The 12,082-nt window shown below is 41.4% G+C and overlaps 1 protein-coding gene across 2 annotated transcripts in view; it reads right to left on the bottom strand.

Annotated features, from left to right (window-relative positions):
* The window catches only part of PLCB3 (phospholipase C beta 3), a 272,101-nt gene that overhangs the window by 151,589 nt on the left and 108,430 nt on the right, over positions 1–12,082 (bottom strand). For both annotated transcript variants that reach the window (XM_077455793.1, XM_077455792.1), the window contains exon 2: positions 8,711–8,788. In XM_077455793.1, the coding sequence (XP_077311919.1) occupies positions 8,711–8,788 (78 nt within the window). The remainder of the gene's footprint in view (positions 1–8,710; positions 8,789–12,082) is intronic.

Here is a 12,082-nt window from a genome sequence, read left to right as displayed (position 1 = left end):
GTTAGAACACACACGAGGAAACACAGTTAACCCCTTGATTGCCCCTGGTGTTAACCCTTTCCCTGCCAGTGACATTTACACAGTAATCAGTGCATTTTTATGGCACTGATCGCTGTATAAATGTCAATGATCCCAAAAATGTGTCAAAAGTGTCTGATCTTTCTGCCATAACGCCAAAGTCCCGATATAAAAAAAAAAAAAAAAGGCAGATCACCACCATTACTAGTAAAAAAAATATATATAATAATAATAAACATGCCATAAATCTTTCCCATAGTTTGTAGACGCTATAACTTTTGCGCAAACCAATCAATATACGCTTTTTGCAATTTGTCTTTTTTCCAAAAAATTGGGGATGTTCATTATAGTAAAATGTACAAAATATTGTTCTCAAAATTGTTGCTCTTTTTTTGTTTATAGTGCAGAAAAAACACAGATGATCAATTACCACCAAAAGAAAGCTCTATTTGTGGGGAAAAAAAGGAAAAAAAAAAAAATTTTTGTTTAGGTACAACATCTCACAACTGCGCAATTGTCAGTTAAAGCGACACAGTGCCGTATCACAAAAAAATGGCCTGGTCATTAAGCAGCCAAATCTTCCGGGGCTGAAGTGGTTAATTAGGGTTATGGGCTAAAGGATGAGGTTAGAGGAGTTTTTTTATGCAATTTATTTTTTATGTATTTTTTTTTTTTTAATAATTCAAAATAATGAATTATTTATTTTCCTTTAACAATTGCATTTGAGCAGAAAAAAACGTTTAAAAAACACACAACAAAAATGCACTAAAATGCTCAAAAACACTTGAATCAAGCTTTTCCATGCATTTTTTTTTTTCAAATAACAGTTTATTTATTTTTCGTGGTCGTTTGACAAAAGTAATAGTACAGGCATACAGCAATAGCAATATGGCTCCCAAAATATAAGGGGCCCAGTGTAGGTAGACAGTGCAGAATAACACAGTATTGGGAGGTGCAGCGAGATCAGGCAATCCGACCAAGGGTGCACAGCGGGACGAAAGACACCAAAAGTCAGTTATCCGTGCTAGGAACCAAAAGGCCACCCAGGGTCTGCTGCCTAGCTTATATGCCAGATTTAAAACAGAACAAGGATTTCCATGCTATGTGAACGAGAGCATATAAAAAAATATAAAGTCGGTGTTATCCCAATCTGGTTGCAAAAAAAGAAATACACTTTAAAGTGGTATTAAACCCAAAAGACAGAAATGTAATAAATCGCAGCTTAAAGCGGAGTTCCGCTGATTTATTTTATTTTTTTAAAGTCAGCAGCTACAAATACTGCAGCTGTTGACTTTTAAAATATGGAAACTTACCTTCCAGGGCGCCCGCGATGTCGGCACCCAAATCAGATTTGTCCCTCGGCTCTCGGGTGCTGCCGCCGCCATCATCTTCGGTAAGGGAGTCAGGAAGTGAAGCCTTCTGAGTCCCTACTGCGCATGCACGACTCGCGCTGCGTGTTCCCACTGGTCCCTGTATTAGACAGGTATCTGCTACCCCCTCCCCCCTGAAAGGTGCCAAATGTGACATTGGAGGGAGGGAGGATTCCAAAAAGTAGAAGTTCAATTTTTGGGTGGAACTCCGCTTTAATAATCGTTACATGTAGTGGCTGCAATGTTTTTTATTTTTTTTTGTATTTGCCACCTTTAGACAGCATCATTGTCAGTCTCGGGAGGCCTCTTATAGTGTACACCCAGATGGTGATTTGGATGCAGTGGCTGCAAGGACATAGCCGTGGCTCCCAATTTGACAGCCACGTGGCTGCAGGTGCATATGCTACAGATGTCCTGTGTGCACATGACCACAGACTTATTCCTTTTTGGCATAAAGATTTTACATAAATTAACAAAAGCTGACCATTGTAAGCACCTCTGCCAGTGGTATATGGTTTGTAACAATATGGTTTGGGGTGGCACAGTGGTGTAGTGGTTAGCACTCTCACCTAGCAGTAAGAAGCATCACTGGCTCAAATCCCAACCGTGACACTACCTGCCTGGAGTTTGCATGTTCTCCCTGTGCCTGCGTGGGTTTCCTCCGGGTACTACGGTTTCCTTCCACACTCCAAAGACATGCAGGTAGGTTAATTGGCTTCTGTCCAATATTGACCCTAGTATATGAATGGGGACCTTGCATTGTGGGCTCCTTGAGGGTGGGGACCAATGTTAATGTGCAGTGTACAGGGATAGGGACAATTGTAGACACCTCATTTAGGTTGAACTGGATGGACTGGTGTCTTTATTCAACCTCACTAACTCTGAAACTATGAAACCCTCTAATGGCCACGTTTGGTGGACAGCTTGTCTAATAAAAAGCTGTTGAAAAATAACAGACAGACACACTTGGCTGGATGACCAGGTGACAATAAAGTAAAAAAGCATTTACCACATTTAGGAATTGGTAAGCTGCAATATAATTCATTTTGGGGTTCATGCCTTTTTAAAATAAAACACAACATCTTAATAAAGTTGAATTAAGCTGCACAAAATGGAGTTAAGTATGCAAATCCTATAAAACAATCACAATGATCAATTTGTAAGATAACAAAGTGACAGAATCAGAAATGTGATTTGTTGTTATGGGTTACTGCACACTCCTAGTATTAGTACATCCCACTCCGTTGTCAATAGCGCACACACTGGCAATAAAAAATGTCTATCCAGGCAAATTGAATGGTGCAAGCAATAACCAACAGAAAGCCAGAAACAGACAATGAGAATGAAGGTTGGGCGAGAGACGGGAAAGGTAGGGTGTGGGAGCAGCTGTTACAGCGAGATAACTGAGGGTGTTGGAACGGTTACAAACTGGGACACAGAAGTATGGCTCTTTACAGGATATTAACAAATACTAATCTCTAATCCATATGGACTATCCATAGCGTTTCTCCCATTGTTGTACAGGAGCCCAGGGCTAAACGAATATCGGAAGCTAACTATCCAGCCAATACACCTATAATAATTACTCCAAGCTCCTAACATTTAAAGTTCATTTATAATGATTTTATGGATATTGTATGTATCATTACTACAACTGCAGAGCAACACAGTGTGGAGACATAAGCACCTGTACCAGGCGTACCAGCACATATATATATGATGTATGAGAGATACAAGCGGTGGTTTGTGGAGATTGATTCCAGCTGAATGTAATTAACTGATTAACGATAGATGTGAGCTATAAGCCTTTAGGCCGGGTTCACACCGCTGCGATGCGGGAACGCCGCGAATCCGCGGCGTTTTCCCGCATCGCATTACTCCCGCCGGCAGTTCACACTGCCCTATGCGGAGGGCTGGGAGTGTCAATGATATGTTAATGACACCCCCAGATCCGTCCGCATATCGCAGTGCGATCTGCCGACTCGCACAGGAATCGGATCGCATGGTGTGAACCCCCATGCGATCCGATTCTGTTGCGGACCAAAAAAAGGGTCCCGTGCGAGTTTGCTGCGGGAGCGATGCGAATTCAGCCATACTATCTGTATGGCTGAACTCGCATCGCTACGGAGATCGGATGTGATTTGCGGTGCGAATCACATCCGGATCTCCCCCCGCAGCAGTTTGAACCCTGCCTTATATGTGAAGTTGGTTACAATTTTTATTGCAGGTATGTGGTCATGAGGAAGGGCGACATCATGCTTAGCCCGAAACGTCACCTGAATACCTGAATTATACCCTATGTGATGTAAATTTTATCAATAAATTTACTTTTGTTTGTGCAGCAATCCATCTTCTGCTTTTTTATATTGAGTCTTTAGGACAGACTTGATTGCTGGCACACCTGTTTCACTGACCGTGTGTGCATCTCACCTACTACTTTTATATATTCATACACACACACACACACACACACACTTCAGTGGGTATAAAAAGTCTACACACACCCCTTAAAATGTCAGGTTTCTGTCATTAAAAAAAAAAAAAAAAAAAAAAAAAGACAAAAATTATTTTAGAACTTTTTCCACCTTTAACCACTTGCAGACCGGACCAATTTGCTGGTCAAAGACCAGACCCCTTTTTGCCATTCGGCACTGCGTCGCTTTAACTGACAATTGCGCGGTCGTGCGACGTGGCTCCCAAACAAAATTGACGTCCTTTTTTTCCCATAAATAGAGCTTTCTTTTGGTGGTATTTGATCACCCCTGCGGTTTTTATTTTTTGCGCTATAACCAAAAATAGAGCGACAATTTTGAAAAAAACGCATTATTTTTTACTTTTTGTTATAATAAATATCCCCCAAAAATATATAAAAAAAATTTTTTTCCCTCAGTTTAGGCCGATACGTATTCTTCTACATATTTTTGGTAAAAAAAAAAAAAAATCGCAATAAGCGATTATTGATTGGTTTGCGCAAAAGTTATAGCGTTTACAAAATAGGGATAGTTTTATAGCATTTTTATTAATCATTTTTTATTATTTTTTTTTTTACTAGTAATGGCGGCAATCAGCGATTTTTATTGTGACTGCGACATTGTGGGGGACCCATCGGACATTTTTGACACATTTTTGGGACCATTGTCATTTATACAGTAATCACTGCTATATAAATGCAGTGATTCCTGTGTAAATGACACTGGCAGTGAAAGGGTTAACCAGTGGGTGGCAGTGTAGGGGTTAAGTGTTCCTAGGGGTGTGTTACTAACTGTGGGGGGGTTAGGCTTTCATTTAGTGAACGCTGATCTCTGCTCCAATCACATGGAGCAGAGATCAGCGTCACTAGTTGCTAGGCAGAATGGAGAAATGTTGTTTACACAGCATTTCCTCCATTCGGCCGCTCCGTGAGACGATCGCGGGGATGCCCGCGGCGATCGAGTCCGCGGGTCCAGCGACCGGACTCACGGGGGTCCTGACCAGCGCGGGAGCGCGCCGCCGGCGGCGTGCTCCCAATAGCAGGGCGGCATTGAATATTGGACGTACCTGTACGCCAATATGCCTACCCGTGCCATTCTGTCGACGTACATCGTCGTGTGCTGGTCGGGAAGTGGTTAATGTGACCTATAAACAGTACAACTCAATTGGCAAACAAACTGAAATCTTTTGGGGGGGGGGGGGGGGGGGTTGAGTAAACAAAAAAACTCCAATAATGTGGTTGCATAATTGTGCACACCCTCTTATAACTGGGGATGTAGCGGTTTTCAGAATAGAGCAATCACATTCAAACTCATGTTAAATAGGAGCCAGTACACATCCGGCATCATTTAAAGTGCCTCTGATTAACCCCAAATAAAGTTCAGCTGTTCTAGTAGGTCTTTCCTGACATTTTTATTTGCACCCTACAGCAAAAGCCATGGTCCCCAGAGAGCTTCCAAAGCATCAGAGGGATCTCATTGTTAAAAGGTATCAGTCAGGAAAAGGGTACAAAATAATTTCCAAGGCATTAGATATACCATGGAACACAGTGAAGACAGTCATAATCAAGTGGAGAAAATATGGCACAACAGTGACGTTAACAAGAACTGGACATCCCTCCAAAATTTATGAAAAGATGAGAAAACTGGCCGAAGAGGCTGCCAAGAGGCCTACAGCAAAATTAAAGGAGCTGCAGGAATATCTGGCAATTACTGGCTGTGTGGTGCATGTGACAACAATGTCCCGTATTCTGGGCTAAGGGGTAGAGTGGCAAGAAGCCTTTTCTTAAGAAGAAAAACATCCAAGCCTGGCTAAATTTTGCAGAAACACATCTGAAGTCTCCTAAAAACATGTGGGAAAATGTGTTCTGGTTTGATGAAACCAAGGTTGAACTTTTTGGCCATAATTCCAAAAGATATGTTTGGCGCAAAAAAAACAATGCACATCACCAAAAGAACACCATACCGACAGTGAAGCATGGTGGTGGCAGCATCATGCTTTGGGGCTGTTTTTCAGCTGGAACAGGGGCATTAGTCAGTCAATGTAGAGGGAATTATGAAAAGTTCCAAATACCAGTCAATATTGGTACAAAATCTTCAGGCTTCTGCTAGAAAGCTGAACATGAAGAGGAACTTCATGTTTCACCATGACAATGACCCAAAGCATACATCCAAATCAACAAAGGAATGGCTTCACCAGAAGATTAAAGTTTTGGAATGGCCCAGAGCTCAGACCTGAATCCCATTGAAAATCTGTGGGGTGATTTGAAGAGGGCTGTGCACAGGAGATGCCCTTGTAATCTGACAGATTTGGAGTGTTTTTGCAAAGAAGAGTGGGCAAACATTGCCAAGTCAAGATGTGCCATGCTGATAGACTCATACCCAAAAAGTATGAGTGCTGTAATAAAACCAAAATGTGCTTCAACAGTAGTAAAAGTATTAGTTTAAGGGTGTGCACACTTATGCAACCATATTATTTTTTTTTTTTTTTTTACTTCCCTCCACCTAAAAGATTTCAGTCTGTTCAACTTATAGGTACCATTTTTGTATATATATATATATATATATATATATATATATATATATATATATATATATATATATATATATATATATATATATATATATATTATATATACACACACACACACACACACACACACACACACACACACAGTATCACAAAAGTGAGCCCGTTCCATGATGCGCCAGGTCCGGACCAGGTTAAAGGGTCAATGACAGCGGTCCTTTACCACGTGATTGCTCTGTCCAATGATGGAGCAATCACTTGTCAACAAACCGGAGCTTGTGCGGTGCATCTCCACGCACAGATCGGGTACAGCGTGTGAGGAGAAGGGGGAGCTGGGCGCAGCAGCACTGTGGGTGGTTTCTGGAGTGCCCACAGTGCTGATCTGTGCCCATTCATGTAACATCCATCCCTGGCTCATCCATGCTCCATATGTGCCCATCCATACTGCATCCATCCCTGGCTCATCCATGCTCCATATATGTCCATCCATACTCCATCCATCCCTGGCTCATCAATACTTCATACATTCCTGGCTCATCCATACTCCATCCATCCCTTGCTCATCCATACTCCATGTGTCCATCCATTTAACATTCATCCTTCCATCCCTGGCTCATTCATGCTCCCTATGTGCCCATCCATACTCCATCCATCCATCCCAGGCTCATTCATACTACACCAATACCTGGCTCATCCATGCTCCATATGTGCTTATCCATACTCCATCCATCACCGGCTCATCCATACGCCATCAATCCCTGCTCATCCATGATCTATCAATGCCTCATTCTGGCTCATCCGTGCCACATCCTTGCCACTACAGTGCCCATCGGTGTCTCACAAAAGTGTAATGGGTAGTCAAATTAGATTTGAATTGTATGTCCCTGACGGTGTTCCCTGCATGTTGGGCCTCTCTATGTGGCCAGGCTGTGTAAAAAGTCTCACACAAGTGGTATCGCCATACGCCAATGTATTTTGGGGTGTTATTTTTGGAAAAATAAAGCGTTTTCATTTTCTCTCCACGTTCTCTAAAAAACTTGTGGGAAAAAAATGACATGTTCAAAAGACTCATTATGCCTCATAGATTATACGTTTGTGTGTTTTCTTTTCAAAACGGGGTCATTTTGTGGACGTTTCCATTGCCCTGGTGCTCCAAGGCCTTCCAAAGTGTAAGCGGTAGTCAAAAAATTAAATGTGTACTTTATGTCCCTAGAACGCCTGATGGTGCTCCCTGCATGTTGGGCAGTCTGTATGTGGCCATGCTGTGTAAGTGCTGTGCTCAGTCTCACACATGTGGTATCGCCCTACTCAGACGGAGTAGTAGAATGTGTTTTGGGGTGTAATTTGTGGTATGCATACGCTGTGTGAGAGAAATAACCTGTTAATATGACAATTCTGTAAATAAAAATCATTTTGAAAAGAATTGTGTGAAAAAATTACAACTTAAAAAAAACTCACAATGCCTCTTACTAAATACACTGGATTGTCTACTTTCCAATAAAGGGTCATTTGGGGGGTATTTGTGTTGTCCTGGAATGTTAGAGTCTCAAGAAATTAGACAGGCTGTCAGTACATCAGGTGAGATCCATTTTCAGTGATTGGCACCATAGCTTGTAGACTAACTTTGACAAAAACCAAATATACACTGATTTAGGTTATTTTATCCAAAGAAACGTAGCAGTATACATTTGGGCCAAAATTTATGAAGAAATATTACCAATTTGCAAAAATTTACAACAGAAACAAAGAGAAATGCCTTTTGTTTTTGTTTTTTACAAAATTTTGGTCTTTTTTCATTTATAGCGCAAAAAATAAAAAGCCAAGTGGTGATCAGATACCCCCAAAAGAAAGCTCTATTTGTGTGAAAAAAAAAGGACAAAAATGTCATATGGGTACATTGTTGCCTGAGTAATTGTCATTCAAAATGTGAGAGCACTGAAAGCTGAAAATTGGTCTGGTTAGGAAGAGGGTTTAAATGCCCAGTTGGCAAGCTTACAAATTACTACATTTGTCATACACCTTGCAATTTTCATTTCTTTTAACCTGAAGTATGGCCAAAAATGTTGGTCTTTTGTACATTAAAAATGGGTTGGTTACAATAATACATGCCCCCTCTCTGCAAGTGTTACATTTATATATATATATATATATATATATATATATATATATATATATTATATATATATATATATATATATATATATATATATATATATATTTTTTTTTTTTTACTCAGCAGTCTCCTGTTGGTGTCCAAAGTCTGGTACAAGAAGAATTTTGCAGTGCCCCCCCCCAGGTATCCCACACGTGCCCCAAATCCTCACCATGTTTGGGCAAGTCCAGTAGAGATAAAATCCCATGCTGTCCACACGAAGGGTAACCAAAGACTTGCTGCTATTTTCCTGGAAGAAATAAAAAGAAACCTCATGTCATTTTTATTGCTTATTTGGAGTCATAGTGTCCTGCAGATCATCATCTGTCATAAAAATACATCTTCAAATCCGCTGTATCTGAGTAACAGATCCCAAAATTTTAGGGCTTTTAGATTATGCCAAACTTGACAGTAAATTCCTGACCCTTTCCTGCAGGTGCTCAACTCTACCATAACATGGCCTCTCGGTCCTCTCCACCGCCATATTCTTCTTGAGAGCTTCTGCTGACTGACAGCATCCTTCTCTTCCCACCTCGCTCTTCAAGATGGTAACACCTCTCTACAGATTTTTTATGTAAATTTAGTATCGCAGCAGAGCATTGAGGGACATTAGCGCTCAGCGAATAAGTGTACTTCAGTCGTCTGCAACACATTTATAATTTAATTACATTCACTAAATGTTTAGTAGAATATGAAGTTATATCTGTGTTTGGAGTTGAGATTCCTAGGTAAAGCCAACAAACTGCAAAAGGTTTCTGTTTGGATTTATTCGATTAATTAACATTAAAAAAGGGCCCTTATTAAGCCGGCCATACATAAATTGAAATTTGGCCGTTTCAGCAGGGACCGACCAAGATTCGATACATGTATGGGCAGGCTGACTGTACCCAAGTTGATTCATCGATCCACTTGGGTACAACCAGCCTGTTGGATTTTCTACACAATCACTTCTGGTGGCTATAATGGTTAACAGTAATCATTGTGTTCTGCCAGCGGGGAAGGCTCCCCACCAGTAGAAAACAATAGCTCTTCGAGAAGGATTCCCCCGTGAATGCTGAGTGTGTGGAAGTTACCCGTAGTGAAAAGAAAGATCGATTCATCTATGGACTGCCTTAGTCAAACAATAATATATCATGCTTTCCACTATGGACATTGCTGGGTGTGGACATAAAGGGCATATTTCGCAGATCGTGGGCTACAAATACCACAATAGTATTGCACTGGATTTGCAGCCAATTTTGATAGAGATTATAAAGGATTTTCCTTTCTTTAATAAAAATTGATATTACTTTGTAAATATATTATTGCACAGAGCAGTTGTTTACCTGCTCTTCTGGAGTCCCCCGATAGCACTTCCTACTCCTTGTTCCTAAGAGTATCCCCCTCAGCAAGTCGTGCACGGAGGGGGGCACCCATGTGGGCACACCCCTGAGCTACACTGTGTATGTTATTTGACACATACACAGAGCTTGGCTTGGTCATTCCCCTGCTCTGTCCTCACAGGATTTGACTGACAGCAGCAAGAGCCAATGGTTCTTGCTGCTGCCTGTGTCTCCTATGAGACTAGAAAGAGTAGGAGTGTTGATGCAGCGGAGGACAGCACTGCATAAGTGAGGAGCCAGGTAAGCTTTTTAGGGATAGGGGAAAGCTGATGGGGAGTTTACTGTATATACAACCACCAATATATAAAACCATCATTCAAACAAGTATATTGGGGAGCATCCCTCTAATGCCAGTGGCTGTGGTGACTGGAGAAGCAGCTGGCGCAGTGGCATTTCCTGGAGGGGTGTCTGCCTATAGCTGTAAATGGCGTGCTGGAATTGCTGCTGCCTGGTAGACTATGTTTGTATATGGGTGGGTGGGGAATCAACACTGTTCCTGTAGGGTTGCTGACAAACCAGGTGTGTTCAAGTAGGAGCTAACAGGCAATGTCTATAAAACTTGTGTCCGCAAAACTAGGAAGTCAGTTAAAAGTCACCACTTCGCCCTGTCACCCACTGATAATAGGGCACTGGTGTCCATTTGCCGGTCATGTTTAGCTGCCATCTCTGCAATTCTTTATCTCCCTAAACTAGTTTTTCCTAGACCAGACTTCAATAGTCTTCTGTGTCCTCCGCTCTGCAAGCCTTAACCTGCATTTATAACAAGAGGTTTCCTGCCAGACTTGCACTGCCAGTTTATCCTACAATTAATTGCTAGATGCAGGTTAAATTGCTTTTTGCAAGCTAAAGAGCTTTACTGTTTCCTATGGGGGAGAACGTGAAAGGCACTTTGGTCAACACAGAGGAAGCAGTGTGTTCTCACTGAGATTACCTGGACAGCCATAGATCAAGAACAGCGAGCTGGGTGCTAAGTAAACCTGACATTGGAGGGAGGGGGACTCACACCATGTTGTGACTGTTGTTAAACCTCAAGCACCAAAGTGTAAACCGCACTGTAAAGAAGGAAGTATGTCTAGGACAGTTTAGCTAAAGGAAGAATGACAGACAATTGAAAGACAAAGCAACACATTCCCGAAGCATAACAACTTCATCATTCAATGAGAGAGTTAACTATTCCAACACAAACCAGTGTTGCCAGACTCTCCTGGATAAAGGCAACTATGAAATCCCAAATGACAGAGACATATTCCAGAGGTTGTCACAGATTTCTACTATCTCTCCGATCTGCTGGATGAATGCCAGTATATTAGACAGCAACATTGTACAGTGCCAACTGCGTTTCAGTAAGTGGAAAATAGAAATATTAGTGGAATACAAACTAGTCTGCTTGAAACCCCACCAACAAAGAGAAAAAAATGGGGGGGGGGGGGGGGCAGGGGTTATTAGGCAAACATCTGACCCTTATGGCCTCATGTACACTGCTGCTGGTAAACGGACATTCAAAGGCAGTTGGATGCTTTTTTCAACTACCCCAAACTCATCCAATGTTATCTTTTGTGTACACAGGTTCATTTAATGTCGTTTTTAGGCAGTTGTGTTCAGACGCCGAAGTTTCTAACATTTTGGCTAAGCGTGGTAACTTGCGTTTAACCGCGTTTCGTTTACAGGCTTTTTTCATTTATGCCATTTTGAAAAAATATATATATATTTTCCAAACGCTTCTAAATGCAAACGCGGCTAAACGCAGCATGTAAACACGGCAAATCGGACGTTTTAAATGTGGGTTACTAACTGTCAAGTTAAATCGTTCAGGAGAAGTTGTAAAAACGCCCCGTGTACATTAAGCCAAACAGACCTCATCCAACATTGGAATCCAGCATCGAGTACATTTCACATGGGGAGACTGCAGCCTATAATTAGCTGCTCCAGTTTATGTCTCGGACTCTAATGTAATTTGTTTACTTGCACAGTCATTCACTATATGGATAACTAAATACATTTGCCTGGTTTTTGCTTTTCCTGGAAAAAGTCCTTCAGATACAGAGAAATGTACATTAGGGCCTGCTTTCTCCTTTTGTGGAAAGAAACTTGCACAGCGCTGATCGTACCAAATGTCCAAATTAGCAAAATAGAGAGGTTTCTAAATACAGGAGAAGTGAAAA

This window comes from Lithobates pipiens, unplaced genomic scaffold, assembly GCF_037356315.1.
Source record: "Lithobates pipiens isolate NorthernLeopardFrog02 unplaced genomic scaffold, aLitPip1_a1.2 Scaffold_10, whole genome shotgun sequence".
NCBI lineage: Eukaryota > Metazoa > Chordata > Amphibia > Anura > Ranidae > Lithobates > Lithobates pipiens.
Note: the sequence above shows the minus strand (reverse complement) of the source record. Positions and strands in the feature narration are given on the sequence as shown.